At 55.1% G+C, this 17,320-nt stretch overlaps 1 protein-coding gene across 2 annotated transcripts; it reads left to right on the top strand.

The window, feature by feature from the left end:
• The first annotated feature begins 1,661 nt into the window (after window positions 1-1,661).
• Window positions 1,662-8,705, top strand: IRX6 (iroquois homeobox 6). Of its 2 annotated transcripts, none has more exons than XM_053210582.1 (6): window positions 1,662-3,229; window positions 4,189-4,446; window positions 5,173-5,282; window positions 5,491-5,798; window positions 6,679-7,299; window positions 8,241-8,705. In XM_053210582.1, the coding sequence occupies exons 1-6, from the start codon at window positions 3,185-3,187 to the stop codon at window positions 8,243-8,245; spliced, it is 1,347 nt and encodes a 448-aa protein (XP_053066557.1). In that variant the 5' UTR covers window positions 1,662-3,184; the 3' UTR covers window positions 8,246-8,705. The 2 variants fall into 2 exon arrangements, with proteins under 2 accessions (XP_053066557.1, XP_053066556.1); XM_053210581.1 differs by having other exon boundaries at window positions 1,666-3,229; window positions 8,238-8,705.
• The last annotated feature ends 8,615 nt before the right edge of the window (window positions 8,706-17,320 follow it).

Genomic DNA, 17,320 nt, shown 5'->3' with positions numbered 1-17,320 from the left:
GAGCCCCACCTAATGCTGGTGGTGGTCACAGTCAAATCGCGAGGGTACCTGGCAGGCATAGCAATAGAAGGAAATACGAAACCAAGGTTCCCCGTGTCTGGAAGTGGCAGCCTCCCTCCCCAAGACACTCTGATACTGTCAAGTAACTTTGGAGACAATAGAAAGGTGCCTTAATATAAAACCTGCTCTTTCGCTTGTCCTTCTCTACGTAAGAAGAAAAGCGCTGAGGGACCTTCATTGCCTAAGCCTCCAATGTACTTCACCAGTGTTCTTCCTCCTTTTTTCTTTTTTCTCTTGAAAACTCTTGTTGCTTTTCTCTAATCCTAGTGCACAAAGACAAGAGCTAGGCCTGGAGGCCCTGCACACGGCATTGCTCCCGCAGAGGTCTTATAAATCAGCTAAAAAATCAATACGTTCTATATGGCAGCTTCTCCTTTGCAACCAGATCGCCAGGGGACAGAACTAATGCTTTTTCTTCACCACCAACCCCATCTTTCTGTCATAAAAAAAAATCTGCTTAGGAACGAAGGGGCAATCAAAGTTGCTGAGTAAGTATTTCAACTATCTAATGTTATTACTTTACAATTGACATACCTTCCCTCTGGAAATGTTTGCAATTAATTAATTAGCAGTAATCTTCCCCAAGGGACTAATTGAATGAATTCTCTCCAATGCTCCCTTAAAAAAAAAAAAAAAAATAGCTTAGATGTATCCAAGCTGCAAATGTGTGGATAGCTCCAAAGTGCGTTTTGAAAAAATCAAGGGATGTATCTATTATGGGGAATTTTTATCACTAAATCAATCTGGCGAGGATTATGATTCTTTTTCTAACTGGGAGTTTCCCTGGGGTTGAACGCAAGGTTTCTCCAAGGTAACGGACCAGGCAACCCAGCTGGGTTCGTTAATATTGAGAATGGAGCTTGTCCTCATAATAATCATCCCAGGCAGAGGGGTCTGCGCTTGGAGGCTTCTTCTGTGCCTTGCGCGTTCTGCAGAATCTGTTTGGGGAGGTGGGCGAGCCGATGTTGTTCCAAACAGGTAGCTGGCTTCTGGGCCTACCAGTTCCCTCTGCGAGAGTCCAGAGGGAAGCTCGCGGCCAGGGATCCCAGGCCAGGGCCCTAGACCTTGCATGGTCTTTGGGCTTCCTCCTCGCCTCGCAAAATCCCAGGGCAGAGTCCCGGGTTGTTCCTAACATCTGAGCCACACGTTTCAACTAGAAAATAAAACTGGGTCCTTGAACCACCCCCCTGGATTCCTCTGAGGAGGTGCAGAGAGGACCTGGGAGAGCGTTTTGTAACCCTGTGAGTGAAAGGCGAGACTTTCTGAGGTTTCTGGCCTGCAAGCCCCAGAGCCTGAGTTCCACTGGGATATCGGCAGCATCCCCCCAAGACCTTCCCCCATTAGACTGGACTCCCCGTCCTCTCCCCCCCCTCCGCCCCTCCCCCTTCCCCAACGTCGCGGTTTGGTGGCCCTCGGTGGGTATGCTCCAGGCCTGGCCTGGGGAATTGAGCCTTGAGTGCGCAGGATCTACAGTGCTCACAAACTGGCGGCCGCTGGTCTCGTGCCAGGCCTAGAGCACGCAGCCCCCTCCCGGGCACAAACGAGCTCCTCCGCCCATCAGCGCCCCTTTGAGGACCCCTGGGATAGAGGGGGGTAGTCAGATCTCTGGGCCCAACCCGGCGTCGCGGCGGAGCGACGGGCTTGGGCCTCAGTCCCCGCGAGCTGAACCGCAGCTCGCCAGCGCCACCCCCAGCGGAGCGCAGCGGCTGCAGCTCGGCCCTGGCACCTTCCTGTGGGGCTCCCCGGCTCCCCCGTGGACACAGCGGTCTGTGCGCAGGAAGCAACCAAGCGTCGTCTTCGGAGGAGATGCCCAGGGGTGTTCGCCAGCTGTCTGCGGATGCCAAGGGTCAGTTTTAGCGCGTTTCCAGGCCGAGTCCAAGCGGAACTGAATCTTGGCCTCGAGGGGGCGCTATTCGCTCTGTTCGGAGGCCAGAGGCTGCAGAGAAGCCCCTGGGTCGAGACCCTGGCAAAAACCCGGGCCCCGAGAGCCTGAATCTAGCTAGAGTCCTGGGGAGGCTGGGGTGGGGAACCAGATTCCGAAGCACAAAGACGGGCGGGCCAGTGGGAACCACCGACGCTCCCCGACCGCGACCCAACCAGTGCCGGGCTTGTGGCGAGAACAAACTTTCCTGCAGCGGAGGGGCGGGGGAGCCGGGCTGGAGGCTAGTCCCCCGAGCCGCCGCTCTCCTCCACCTGCCTGTGTTCAACCTGCGCCCAGCCTTCGCCCACCCCAGTTCCCTCCCCTCCCCCGCGCGCCTCTGTTCGCTTGGACTCATCTCTCTCCTCTCCCCTCCTCCTTCTCCCTCTTGCCTTTCTCCCCCACTTTTCTCCTCTCTTTTTTCTCCTATCTCTTCTTTTGTATTCTCTCCCCCCTCGCCGCCTGGCTTGCTTCTCTCCTCCTCCGGGCCGCAGGGGAGGAGGTAAACGCGCTGCGCCCGGGGCCTGCGCGGCACAGAGGGAGGCGTTTCTCCTACTTCTCCCGGGTAATTTGGAGAGGTTGTGTGTGTGTGTGTGTGTGTGTGTGTGTGTGCGCGCGCGCGCGCGCGCGCGTGAGTTTAAGGCGAAAAGGGGTAGGATCCAGCGCCAAACACAGAGGGTCAGGGTCTTTGACGTTCCTCACCAGCTGCACAAACCTCCCGGAACAAGTGTGAGCGTGGGTGAGAGTGCGCGCGCGCGCACGGGCTGGCTGCGCTTGGCACGCTTGGTGGCCCGGGGCCCCAGGGCCCGGGGGCCCGCCTGGCGGCCCGGGATTACCGTGACGTCACATTGAGCCTCTGGCCACCTTGGACTGGGACACCTCTGAAGCCTCACAGCCCGGCGCCGCGCCTCACCTTGCCTCGCCACCGCGCGACTTTGGGAACCCGCATCCTCTCCCTTTCCTTGCCCATCCATGGGCCCTTCTGTCTTCCGGACCACGCGGGCCGGAGGGGCGCCTTCTGGAGCGCAGGGCTCGGCAGCCGGACTGCCCTGGGCTCTGCCTCCAGTCGTACCAAGCGGGCGGAGGACCGGGCGCTGGGCACCAGCAGCCGTGTAAGGAACCGAGGCGGCGCACGGCTGGAGGCGCAGAATCGCGGGGCTGAGGCGGGAACTCGCAAGGGAAGGAGGAGGGCCAGGGACAGCTACCATGTCCTTCCCGCACTTTGGACACCCTTACGGCAGCGCTTCCCAGGTAAGAAGGGCCTCCATGGGGGATGGGGGCTGACACAGAGGAGGGGGTGCCCAGTGCACGCGCCTGCAGCTGAGCGCCCCCCTTTCGCAAGAGTCTCCGGAGAAGACAGAGAGAGCAGGGACCAGGGTAATGTACCACAGACCCCTCCGACATCCCCAACCTCTGGCCGAGAACCTTCCACTCCCCCAGTGCAAGCCGGAAGATCGTGTGACCCGAAACTTGGGCACTAACCACGCGCTAAGCGAGGTGGGTGGGATCTCAGAGATCTTCCAGACAGGCCTCCTTATTGTACAGATATCCGAGGTGACCCGGATCTCTCCACCTCAGCATTGCTCAGTGGTTTGCTTGTTGACTTCTGTACTTATCCTCTCCCTTCTTTGGCTGGGTCCAAGCTCTCTGCTCCGGCTCCTTGGATTTTCCAGATTACGGTGGGTGTTGTGCAGTGACAAGGATTTCCTGGGGACACCCACCGCTGTCCTCCAGTTTCTGCCTAGATTGTGGGGTCTAGTTCCCACTTGACCTCTGACCCGCTTTGGGATCTTGGACAAGTCTCCCTGGTGCTCGTGCCGGATCTATAAAAAAGGGAGCTGGAGTAAGAGGTGATGGTGGTCGCTAAGCCCAACTTCTAGCTCTGCCTTTGTAAGATCCTGTGATGGGGGCGGAGGAGGGGTGGGCGAGGGAACAAGAGGAGTTTGGCTTCTGTAATTCGGGTTTCAGACCGTGCCATCGCCTCGACCCCCGGGACTCTGGAGCCTGAGCAACGTTTTAGAAGTACCTATGAGGGCAGTTTGGCTAAATTACGTCTTCAGATCATTTCCATCGCAGCAGAGTGCTCGCTCAGCTCTGGGTGGCATTTAGTTCATGTTGAATGAGGGAGCGATCGGGCTGTTCTGCCGCTGGCTCCCGCCAGCCTGAGGCGCCGGTCTCTGATCTCCGGTGCGCCCCTCTCACCCCCGTAGTTTCTGGTGTCTGCAAGTTCCAGCGCCACTTGCTGCGAATCCGCCCCGCGCTCGGTCCCAGACGTGGCCTCAGGCTCCACCCCGGCGGCCGCTCTCTGCTGCGCGCCCTACGACGGTCGGCTGCTGGGCAGTGCGCGGCCCGAGTTGGGCGCGGCCTTGGGCATCTACGGAGCCCCCTACGCGGCCGCCGCAGCTGCCCAGAGCTACCCAGGCTACCTGCCCTACAGCCCAGAGCCGCCCGCGCTGTACGGGGCGCTGGTGAGTACCCCGGGTGGAGCCTGGGTCTGTTCGCCAAAACCCATCCGGCCGGGGGGGGGGGGGGGGGGGGGGGGGGGGGGGGGGGGGAGCATGAACAAGGCTGCAGCGGGTGAAATCCAGTAAGACGTCTGGGGGAGAGGGGGGTGGGGGGGGACATCTAGGAAGGAGGCGAAACTCCGAGGAAGGGAAACGGGTAGGATTATAAAGCGCGGGGGGCAGTTTGACCCTTTGCAGAACTCCGTCCTGATTACAAAACATCTGTGCTTCTGTTCACTCGTGAGGTAGGGAGCCTCAGTTTACAGACGAGGAAACTGGAATGAAGAGGGGCTCAAACCCCTTGCCAAAGCCACGAAGATACAGAGCGTCAGAGAATAGCTCTGGAAGGAGAGTGAGGCAGCAGGGAAGGTCCCCAGCTGGTAGGGAGGGGGGATTGGGAGTAGTCACAAGTGGTGACAGTAATAACCAGGAGAGCTCGCGTTTAACCACTGCTTATTCTGCACCAAGGATTCTGCCAAGGGTGCTTCTTCCATACCCTAGAGGTACTGTTGTTGTTCCAAGTTGCCAAGGGGAAACTGAGGCACAGAGTAAACAACTGTGCCCAAGGTGGCATAGCCAGTAAGAGTGGTAGGGCCGGACTGGACTCCAGAGGTCACGCCCTTAGCAACTATACTGCCTCTTCCCCAAACGTCATCCTGAATTCTCTCTTCCCACCCCAACCCCCACCAGAATCCACAGTATGAACTTAAAGAGGCCGCAGGGAACTTTACACCTGGCCTGGCACAAGCAGGAGCCTATTACCCCTATGAGCCGACCCTGGGGCCGTACCAGTACGACCGGTAAGGCATGGGGTGCCTTGGTAGCTGGCGTTACAGGTCCTTCCCCGCCTCCCGCCATAGGGCCCATCTGGGAACAGCCTGGGAAGGAGGGTGTGTGAGGAGGGGGGAGCACGGAACCTCATTTCCCGGCCTCAGACTGTCTCCTGCCTGCAGCCCCAGGTTCTCAGACCCAGAACTGTGATCCAGGTTCTCCCCCCCCCCCCCCCAGGTATGGAGCCGTGGAGTTGAGTGGCACTGGCCGCCGGAAGAACGCCACCCGGGAGACCACCAGCACGCTCAAGGCCTGGCTGAACGAGCACCGCAAGAACCCCTACCCCACCAAGGGCGAGAAGATCATGCTGGCCATCATCACCAAGATGACCCTCACCCAGGTGTCCACCTGGTTCGCCAACGCGCGCCGGCGCCTCAAGAAGGAGAACAAGATGACTTGGGCGCCCAAGAGCAAAGGCGGGGAGGAGAGGAGGGCTGAGAGTGGAGCAGAGGAGTCCCTGGGCTGCCTGAATGGTGACGCCAAAGGTACCCAGAATGTTCCCCACCCCACCTTTCGGCTTTCCCAGCTAGATAGCGGGCTGATGGCGCTTTGGTGAGCTGCCTTGGACAACAGCGTCTTTGGAGGCGTTCCCTGACTTACCCTTGCACTTGTGTTCCTCCCCCACCACACACGCACACACCTCTGAGCCTTTGCCTGTACAGTTCCCTCTGCCTGGAATTCCCTACATAACTGGCTTCTTCTTGACTTCTGTAGTGTGGGCTGGACAAAGCCCTCCCTGGCCACCCAAGCTCACTTAGCCCCTCAGTTATTCCCTATCACATCGGCCTATTGTATTTCCTCTGTCATACCTATCACTGTGGGAAGGCGGTCCGGTCCGTGTCTGCCTCCCCCTGCCAGAACATCACCTCCACCAGACAGTGTCTCTTACTCGCTGCTGTATTCCCTAAATTCTTAATACCCAAGTGCCTAAATGACGTCTGGCCCATAGATGGCACTCCATAAATATTTGCTGAATTAAATAATACACACCAGCTACCTGTGGATGCTGGAATTGGAGGGGAAAGTGTCCCCTTGGGTGTATGTCTGTTTGCTTTACGGTGGAGACACTGAGATCCAGGTCGCAGGCAGGAAAAAGCGTTAGTTTCTTTGCACCAGAGAGGAGTCTTCCCAGGAGTGGGGGCAGGGCTGGGGCCTACATTCTTTCCCGGTGGGGGCGGGGGGGGGTGGGGGGGGCAAGCCGGAGCGCTGGGAGGACTGTAAGAGACGAGTTTGGCCAGCCTGGTGAGCAACCCCGAGAATGCCCTCAGTCACAGCCATCTTGCTAAAAGCTTCTCGGGGGTGGGCACTCCCGCGGATTTCCCTTGGGGCCTGGGGCTTTTCTCACTCGGTCCTGATTTCCCGCAGATGCTTCTGCAAGCCAGGAGGCCCGAGGGCTCCGGCTGAGTGACCTGGAAGACCTGGAGGAAGAGGAGGAGGAGGAAGAGGAGGAGGCCGAAGAAGAGGAGGCGGTGGCCACCGCTACGGACAGGCTGGCTGAGTTTCATAAAGACTCGCAGGCGCAGCCAGCACCATACGCCGCCGCGGCGGCTCGAGAGGCCCGGCTGGGGCGCCGGGAGTGCGGCCTGGCGGCGCGCCGCTTCTCGTTCATTGAGCCCCCCGGGTCGGGAGAAGCGGATTTCCTCCGGGCGGAGCCTGGGGGCCCCACGTTGACCCTGCACTACCCGTGCCGCGAGAAACCGCGCATCTGGTCCCTGGCGCACACTGCGGCAGCCAGCGCTGTCGACGGGGCAGCGCCAACCCCTCCCAGGCCGCGAAGTCCCGAGTGCCGTCTGATTCCGGGACCGCCTCCGGGCTCCGGCGGCCCACCCACCGTCCCCAGAGACTCCGCGGGCGAAGAGTCTTCCCGCGCAGCCAAAGCCTTTGGAAACCACCCGTTCGCCCTGCAGGGGCCGCCGATGAACTGTGCGCCCTGCCCGCGGCGGAGGGAGCCTGCAGTGCGGTGCCAGTACCCGTCTGGAGCAGAAGGTAGTGGGTCCCCAACGGCGCTGGGTGTGTCTGTCCAAAGGACAGGGCTGCCCACGGTGCCGCCCGGCCACTGTCCAGCCTCTCGGCCTCTGGGGCGCGGCCACGTTGGGACCTGGAGCGGGCTTGTCCCACAGCGCTTCCTGAAACAGCAGCTTAGGAACCAAAGCACTAATTCCGCCTCCTTTTGAAACTTAATAGTAATGGGCTCAGAGTGAGACAGTAACTTGCCTAGGGGCACTGAGCAAGTCGTCAACCTAGACCTCTGCGCCCCGGTGCCCAATGTGCTGGCAAATGTGCCAGGTGGGCTCCATCACGACATTCTGGCAGAGACACCCTTGCCCCCTGCCCGCCCCTCGGGGGAGGCCAGCTGGCCCCTGCGGTGCTTGCACCAAGAGTTTGCTAGGGCTGGGCCGGAACCAGGGCCTTCCAAGAAGCCTGAAAGGACGGGCCAGATACATGCACTTGGTTTAAGGCCAGCGCTTAAGTCCAGCTGGAGCCCTGCCTTGGGCCGGCTGAAACCCCTGGGGAGGGTGGCCGAGGGTTGGGGCTGTCCCTGGAGAGCGCTCACCCCCAAGGGCTCAGCCCCAGCCGGGTGTGACTGCCAATCACTGCCTACTGGCCCTGGCTGGTTCTCTGACTGTGCCTGGCGGAAGGGAATCGCACCCCACAAAGGGACATTCCCCCCAGCATCAGGCAGCTTCCGGCAATTACTGTCAGATTCTGCTTTGTAGTAATTTCTCTCAGGATTAGCTACTGGCTTAGAAAACTGGGTTACGCTGTTATTTGAATTTGCACATAACGGGGTCCGAATGTTCCTTCTAGCAAGCAAATTGCCTCTAGACCTTTGATTCCCTTCGGATGGGACACCACCGACCTTCCATTTCCTGGGAATCAGCGCCAAGCGGCCTTCGGGTTTTAATCAACCTTTCCTCTCTCAGCAGGTTAGCGCAATGGCTGCGATTTGCGGAAGAATCTCGGAAATACGCCCTACTTTTGGAACTCACCTCCACGCTCGGAAGCTGGGAGACCTTGCCAGGGACTGGGGGCTCTCACTTCGCCTAAGAGACAGACACACAGAAACCCTTACCCCGGCCCTTCTTGCACGCAGAGCTGGGAGTGGCGGGTGGACGTGCATCTTGCCAGACCCGCTGGAGGAGGTGGCGCAGGGCACCCGGGGGAGGGCCGGATGGGACAGCCGGGCGAGTCTGTCCTGTGCACCCACTCGGGACACCGAGTCGGCCTCCCTCCTCTTGATTCAGGGTCTGCAGCAACTCCTTCTCTCGCTCACCCCCACCCTACCCCCTTTCACTTTGTAACTTCAGCGCCGACCTGGTCCCTAAGGAGCACCTGCGTCTTCTCCTCGTCCTTATTCCTTGTGTCCTCAAAAATAATCACATCAAACCAGACCCGTGTGGCGTGTCTGTGCCAGGGGCGCTGGGAGAGGCCAGGGCGGAGGGGAGGATGGAATGAGGCCAGGGATCTGGGGCCAGGGCGGCGTGAGCTGCAGACCTCAGTCCCTCTCACCGCAAGGAGACAGGCTGGCGAGTTTAAAGCCGAGGCCCTGAGGGCGCCTGTGTCTACCTGACGCTGCCTGTACCTAACTGGCCCAGCAGGGTGACGCGCGGCAGCGGCGTCTTGTGCACTGGGGCAACGGGGCGGAAATGGTGAGGTCGGAGGTCGGGGAGCTGTCAGCATATTTGGAAGCTGCATTTGTTTCCGGGCTCGTACTTGGGTTTTAGTTTCTTGGGAGGACGGGGGATGGGGATAACCTTGGCCGTCCCTTGGCACGCAGCGGGCATCCCCGCGCTCCTCCCGTCGTACAAAACGGCAAAGTGTGACGGCTTGCTGGGTCCCGGGGAGGCAAGAGGAGACATTCTTTTATGGAACCAAGGGTCGGCAATCACTTCCGGTACAGGCCGACCAATGGGAGCCGATGGGCCGGGAACCGGCCTCGGTGCCCCGCGGGGAGCCGCGTCTGGAGCAGGGGCGGGGGCGGAGAGATGGAAAGCCGCCCGCGACCGGCCTGAGTTCGCGTCCCGGGCCTCTTGGCCTCGGCTGGAGCCAGCCAGGGAGCTGGCCGCTGCCCACGGGGAGAGGGGGAGATGAACCCGGGACGGGGCCCCAGAGGGGAGCTGCGGGGAGCTGATGCGGGCGGGAAGTCAGGAGAAGGGCAGCCGGGGTGTGCGCCCAAGGACCGGATCCTGGGGGAGCTGCGTCTCCACCGCTGGGCTCGGCCCGGGCCCCGAGACCGGGTGGCGGCTGCTAAATCAGCGCCTGGCACTGCAGCGGGGGGCGGGAAGCCCCCTCCCCCCTCCCCCCCACCCCCGCCCCGCCCCATCATCGCATCCTGGGGGGTCGGAGGCGCGGAGATTGTCAGACCTCCCGGAGGCTGCGGAGAAGAAGTGGTTGGAAAAACCGGGGACCAGGCGGCGGACGCCCTCCCAGCCCCCACCTTGTCTTCTTTTTTATAGAATGACCCCGGGGTCGGAAGGGGCCTTAGCGATCATGGCTTACAAAGGACAAACCTCTTCCCCAGATGAGCAAACTGAGGCCAAGTGGCAGGGCAGGGGACTGGCTCAGGGTCACACGGAATCCGTGGCGGAGAGGGGACCCCCAGCTTTCCACTCAGGGTCCATTGCCTCTTTCCGGTTCATGCTCCTTTCCCTCGCTTCCGCCGGATGATCCCTTCCCTGCTTTCGCTTTGCTCTGGGCACCAGCTGCTCCCACCCCCAGGCTCCCCGGGGGACCTCCAGTCGCCCTCACTGACCCGCGGCTTAGGGTCCGGGAAATTAAACTGCGAAAAGATAAACATTATTTCCAGTCGGCTTTGCGGGATTAACGCTTGTAATAAAGAGCATTAGCTGGAGGTTTCTTTCAAGGCGCTCTCGACCCCACCCCCTCCTGGGGGGCCAGGTAGACCCCTCCAGAAGCTGCGGAGTCAGCAGAAGCGCCTTCTGAGGGCCTCGGCTGGGAGTGGGGCTCCGGCGAGCCTTTTTGTGGAGGGTAGAGGGACCCTTAGCGTCACACCGAGACCCTTGGAGACAGGAAAAGTGAAGGCCAGAGAGCAGAGAGGCACCTGAGCCCCAGGTCGTGTGGCTGATCCAGAGAGTGCAGGAGCCCCCCTGCCCCCCAGGAGGGGGGGGGGCAGGGGGGAGAAGGGAGTTCTCCCAGTCATCCAGCCTTTTATGGAACCGTGAGTCCTGGGAAGAGAGGCCCAGGTATCTGCCTGCTTTCCCACTCAGAAACTCAGGAAGTTGTCTCCCCAGCTCCTGTCTGTGAGGCCTAGTTTCTCCTCACCTCCCCCCGCCCAGAGCGCCACCAGCAGGCAGCCCAGGGTTGCCCCAGGATCCAGGCCTAGATCCTGGCTGGAGACGTGGGTGTAGGAAGGGCAGGAAAGAGCGGCTGGAATCCCAGAAAAGAGCTTTAGCATCTCAATGCCATGGCTACTTGGCTGGGGCTGTGGACAAGCCCCTTCCCCCCCTCAGTTTCCCCGGCTGTAATATATGGGGAATGATCTAGTTCTCCATCCCGGTGTGCTGGCCGCTCCAGGGCTGGGGGTGGACTCCAAGAGTGTGGGTGAAGGCCTGAGAAAGGCACGTCTGAGCCTCCGATTATCCCAGCCTTGGGCCCCCAGTGGCAATCTGTTCCCACTGTCGCTGCCCCCACTGAGAGCCTCCCGCAAATCTCCCAATATAATCTCCCAGAATCATATTTTGAATACTGTCTTGATTAAATACCAGAGCAAGGGGAGGGAGGACACAGCCCCGCTCTCCTCGGCTGATGCTGGTGCCCACCGACGGGAGGCGTGCGAGCTCTGCAAGGCAGGTGTCAGGAAACAAGGAAAGGCGGTGGGTGTCAGGTTGGGACGGTCTCGAGGAGATGGGCCTCCAAACTTCCTTTCTTTCCTCGGCTGGAGAACACCCACCACCACTAGGTTGAGAGGAGAGGCTGGACCAAGGGAGCCTCGCACAACAGTGGCTTCTTCCGTTATTGATTCATCTCCACTGGGAGTCACTCTCTGCATGGTCCCTGGATTCACTAGATAATCTCTGTGATCACCTTTGGTCCTAAGATCCTATGACCTTGGCAACGATAATAAGAGTTTCTGGACCCCTTCCCCTGTAGCACCCTCAACGCCATGTCCTTTAAACGCTCTGACTCATGTATATGTCACAACCGTGCAAGAGGGCATTATATTCTACTCCCTAGGAGGCCCATCTAATGAAGGAGGAAGCAGAAGCTCAGAAAGATGAAGTAACTCAGTGTCAGCTATTCAGCTAATGAAGTAAAGAAGTTAAACTCTGAATACAACTTATTCTTAACGGCTGAGATCGACTGCTACTGCATCCTGTTTTTTAAATTATTTTTACTTATTTATTTTTAAGTAGACTCCATGCCTAGCGTGGGGCTTGAACTCCCAACCCTGAGGTCAAGAGTCACATGCTGTACCAACTGAGCCATCCAGGCGCCCTGCAACTCTATTATTTTAAGATGCTTTTATTCCATTATGAATAAGAGCCTGTGTTTCTGAGATTCTAAGTGCCTGTGCGTCTATTGTCTCAGGCCACTGGAGCTCCTTCCGTCTCAGGAATGTCCAATGGGAAAGGACTCTTGGTGCTTCCTGGGCACAGCCCGCATATCCTGGCTGAGAGCATCCATCACCTTTCCCCCTGTCCACATGTCCCCGGGACGCAGCTGAGACACCCCAGGTCAGCGTTTGGCAAAATGTAGCCCCTGGATCTCTACCATGAGAATCAGCCCACAGCTAAAGAATCACACTGGGGATCTGCCTTTGTAACAAGCACCCTATGTGGTCTGGTGGGCTTTTAACCTGGGTAGCACTGGCCAAGCCCTAAGCTCAGCATGAGTGCTTAGAGTCCCTGCTGCTGGCCACAAGTAAATCACATCCCAATAACAGATGCCAACATTTCCTCCTGGATTTAATCTGCATTCACATTCATTCTCCTCATCCGGTTCAGTCACCCACACCCATACCCTCACCCCCACCATCCTGAAGCTCAAAGCGTGTAGTGATTGGAGGGGGAAGAGGCCACTCGCAGCTGTCTGAAGACCTGCTAGGATTTCAGGGTGTAAGCAGCATAGGAGTCACTTGTAACCTCGGTGCGGGAGACAATTCTGTCCCCAAACGTGAACATGTGGTCCAGAATCCCTACATGCTCGGGAAAAGCCAACACCAAGGTTGGAAGACTCTATCTCAGGCAAATAAAAGAGCCAATGGGGGCGGGGGGGTTGGCTGGCCTGCCGCTGTCTTTTGACGTAGCCATTTGCAGCCTTGGCATTAGAAAGTTCTTCCTTTTTGAACCAATTTGTTCTCCACGTAACTTCTGAAATTTGTCTTCTACCCTCTGTGCCTCCCCTTCCTCTCTCCCCATCTCGTTTGGAGCTTCTTTGGCCCTTATTCTGAGATCAGAGTAAAGATGGAGTCTAATGGGGGTGCCTGAGTGTCTCAGTCTTGATTTCAGCTCAGGTCATAATCCCAGGGTCTGTGGGATCGAGCCCCATGTGGGGCTCCATGCTGAGCATGCTTAAGATTCTCTCTCTTCCTCTGCCCCTCCCCTACTCATGCTCATGTGCTCTCTCTCTCACTCTCTCTAAAGAAAACAAATGGAGTTGAATGGCTATTTACCAGTTATATGGCAGAGGACCCCCTCTAGTGATGTCATTTTTCTTCATTACATGTTAAGTTGAAGATGAGGGAGAAACAGTGACCCAAGTCCTTGGACAAGTCACCAAGTGTCTCGGAAACTCAGCTTTCTGGGATGATCATAAACCATGTGGCTCTTTCATGATTTCTCTGGTTCTCTCACTTAGTTGTTGTGGGAACAAAGACTTATTAGATCAGTGTTTCTTGAATTTTGGTTGGTGGCACACCACCTCCCTGATTTCTGCCACGAGTTAGAGAGATGTTGAAGCCAAGGTGGCGCCATGTTGGAAATTTTTCAACCTCTTTAATTTCTCACCACCTCCACATTGTCTTCACTTCTGGCACTTCTAGTCTCCAGCCATGTGTGAGGCTTCTCCACACCAAGTGACATTCTGTGACGCCAGCTGGGTATCCCACAGTTTACCTCAGGTCTGACACTATCTACGTAGAGATCGCATCAGATCCCGCAGGTTAAGGGCTCAGTCCCACGAGACCTCCCTCTTTTTAGGTGCCAGTCACAAGTAGTGGGTCCTCAAGTTACCCACAACATCTGGCGACTGAGCTACAAATCAGGGGTTCCCACAAACCCATCTTCAGGTTCAATTAATCTGCTGGAGCAGCTCACAGAACTCATAGACACATTTACGTTTACCAGTTTATTAAAGGGCATGATTAAGGGTACAGATGAACAGCCAAATGAGGAGGTAATGGGATGAGGTCTGGGAGAGCCCAGAGCACAGAAACTTCTTCTTCTTCTTTTAAATTTTTATTTATTTTGGGGACAGTGCAAGCAGGGGGAGGGGCACAGAGATGGGGACAGAGGATCCTAAGCAGGAGCCCACCAAGAATCAACTCATTAAAATAAAAGACACTCCTATCACCCAGGAAATTCTAAGGGATTTAGGAGCGCTGGGTCAGGAACTGAGAGGTCAAAGACAAAATATTAGAACAAAAGATATTCCTAGTGTTCTTATCACTTAGGAAATTACATGGCTTTTAGGAGCTCTGTGCCTTGGGGCGCCTGGGTGGCTCAGTCAGTTAAGCATCCGACTTCGGCTCAGGTCATGATCTCACTGCTTGTGAGTTCGAGCCCCACGTCAGGCTTTATGCTGACAGCTCAGAGCCTGGAGCCTGCTTCAGATACTGTGTCTCCCCCTCTCTCTGCCCCTCCCATGCTCATTCTTTGTCTCTCTGTCTCTCAATAATAAATAAATGTTTAAAAAAAATAAAAATAAAAATAGGAGTTCTGTGCCAGGAACCAGGGGCAGATATATATATATATATATATATATATGTATATATACACACTATATATATGTATACATATACATATATACTATATATATGTACATATATATACGATATTATATATGTACATATATACATACATATATATACATGCATATATACATACATATATGTGTATATATACATATATACATACATATATACATATACAAATACACATGTATACATATATACATATACACATATATACATATATACATATGTATATATACATATATACACTATATTATATACACTATATATACACTATAATATAATATACTATATATATACACTATACTACCATGTATATATACACTATACTACTATATATATAGTGTATATATATAGTATATTATATTATAGTGTGTATATATTATAGTGTGTATATAGTATGGTGTATTATCCCATATGTATATGATCTGTTATCTTTGTGTAATCAGAGGATTGAAATATATAGTGTATTATATTGTATGTAAATATAATATGTATACTGTATATATTATACTATATATATAGTATATATATACTATACATATATATAATACATGTGTATATATATTGTATATATACTATATATACTGTATATATTATACTATATATAAGGTATACAGTATACATATTATATATAGAATAAATATTATATACAGTATACATATTATATTTAGTATAATATATATAGTAATATATAGTATATATATAGTGTATATACCTATATTATAGTGTAATATAGAATGATGTATTATCCCCATATATATAGTGTGATGTATTATCCCCATATATATATGATCTGTCACCTTTGTGTCATCAGAGGATTGAAAGAGAATTGAAAAGTGGATAGTTGGGGTCACTCTGAGATCCAGCATTATTTAACGCTGTGACCAGCGTTAGTGGTATGCTGGTGGGTGCCCATTCCACTCTTTGGTGAATTAACCCATATTCGTGTGGAGGGTGACTATTACTTACGAGACCACGAGAGACTGACATCTTCTCTCGTTGCCTGGGACCATCTCCAACCGCCAACGTAGCTTTATTTAAGACATTAGAGAGTGGGCCCTAGAACATTGATTCCAACAGTGATAATGGTGACGAGTCTAGAGCAATAGTCCTCAACCTCTGTGGTTCATTAACTAAGCTAGAAAGGTCTTTTGTTGTGTTTCAGTTTTTTATACCAAACCTGGGCTATGTACCCCAGGCCACTAAAATCCCAAACCGGCAGTCGTTGATTTTGTTGACGGATCTGCCTCTCGGGTAGGGTTAAGCGAGGATGGTTTGTCTCTATCCGTGCGGTAGGAGAAGGGGCAGCTCGACTGGAGCTCAAGGATCCACTTCCAAGGAGGGTCTGGGGCTCTGCCCCCTGCAGAGGTTTCTACTGTCTCCAAGGGATGCTTGAGGTGCCTCACTTCATGGCAGCTAGGTTCCAAGAGCAAGTAATCCACGAGGTCTGGGTGGAAGTCACAAGGTCTCACCTCAGGATGGTCATGAGCATTAGGCAGTTACCACATAAGCATTAGCGTTGTGCCTGGTCCCTGGTGATCATTAGCTAAAATGCCCACCGCAACTCCTCTTCCCCCACTACCCTCCAGCTTCCCTGGCCTCCCCACGCGGCCTGGAATCACTGTGGTGTCCCCACCCCCAGCAGCCCTGCCTGCGTCGACCGTTATCCCCGGTCCGTGTCGGAGCTCACGCGTGTCCCTCTTACCTAGAGCAAAGACATGGGGTCATTCAGCCGGGTGTCCATTTAGGGAGAAACCTCACCAAGTAGATTTTATGAATTGTGCACACTTCCCCTTATCAAGATTAATGGCACCATTGCCCACGGTCGGTCCTTCTGTGGTCACAGCTAATGACTTCAACCCTCAACACGTTTCCTCTGCATTTGCCTCAGAAAATCATTCTGAACAGCAAGACTGCTTTAATAGCCACTTGGTACTAATGATGCCTTTTAAGTGCATAAAGAGAATCTCTAAGTACCAAAAGGGAGGCCCATTGACTGGTGACAACAGCTATTGACATTGACATTCGAGGCAAGGTCAGAAAGCTGCCGACCACGGGGACTGTTACTGCGGGCCTGACAGTGGGGATTTTTTCAGTACATTGGAAAATTCCTCATCATGCCCGATCGCTCCTCAAACGCACACGCTACCAGCACCATTAACTGAGGCCTGTTACGTACACGTCAGGGCTTTCCAGCCTCTGCTACTTTTCATTTCGCCTTCAAGATCCAGGCCGTTTTCGAACTTGTACTGTGTTCCATTGATACTTCTCTTTAAGTAGACTCGCTGTCGTGTTTTTAAGTAAATGTTTTTGAAAGGAAGCCTCAGATTGCTATCGGCTCGTTATTTCTACCCTTCCCTTACCGTGAGGTCACTGTGACATGCTCAGCTGTTCAGGAGGCAGCTTGGTGGGGCGACTGAGAATGTGGAAACAGGCCGAGCAAACTGAGTTCACGGGGTGGCCCCACGGCTTGGTACCCGGGTGATGGTACCCAAGTGCCTTAAGCTCTCTGAGCCTCGGCGTTTTTGTAAATAAAATGTGGTGGAGCTAGAGCTTGGGGGGCCTGGGGGGGCTCAGCCGGTTAAGCTTCTGACTCTCGATCTCAGCTCGGGTCTTGATCTCAGGGTCGTGAGTTCAAGCCCCGACTCGGGTTCCACCCTGAGCGCGACGCCTGCTTTAGCAACAACCACAAGAACTTGGGTCAGGGGGTCTCGGTGAGGACTCACTCCGTTGATGAACGTTAGGTATTTAGCTCAGAAGCTGGCGCACGTGCTCCATAAATGTTGGCGATTCCTGTGTTAACGCGCTCCAGTGCGGGTGACCTTCCTGGCGAGTGTCACGCAGCCGCAGCTTGCCAGTCGTGTCCGCGCGGAGATCGTGACGCAGACTACAGTCCCAGGCGTCCGCCGCGAGGTCCCAGTTCTGTCAGCAGAGAGCCGCCCCCGGAGACGGAATCCTGGCGTGCGGGGTGGCTCTGTGACCAAAGCTTTGTTTGGCTACCCCACTTTTCTTGTCCTTGGGAACCGACCTCCTCCCTCACCTCGGCGTGTGTTCCTTCTTATTACCGGCTGT

This window comes from Acinonyx jubatus, chromosome E2 (genome assembly GCF_027475565.1).
Source record: "Acinonyx jubatus isolate Ajub_Pintada_27869175 chromosome E2, VMU_Ajub_asm_v1.0, whole genome shotgun sequence".
Classification (NCBI taxonomy): domain Eukaryota; kingdom Metazoa; phylum Chordata; class Mammalia; order Carnivora; family Felidae; genus Acinonyx; species Acinonyx jubatus.
Note: the sequence above shows the minus strand (reverse complement) of the source record. Positions and strands in the feature narration are given on the sequence as shown.

Coding starts and splice junctions, on each gene's coding strand:
- IRX6 (XM_053210581.1), top strand. CDS start 3,185: ATGTCCTTCCCGCACTTTGGACACCCTTACGGCAGCGCTTCCCAG. Junction 4,447..5,172: donor CCGCGCTGTACGGGGCGCTG/GTGAGTACCCCG, acceptor AACCCCCACCAG/AATCCACAGTATGAACTTAA. Junction 5,799..6,678: donor CCTGAATGGTGACGCCAAAG/GTACCCAGAATG, acceptor GATTTCCCGCAG/ATGCTTCTGCAAGCCAGGAG.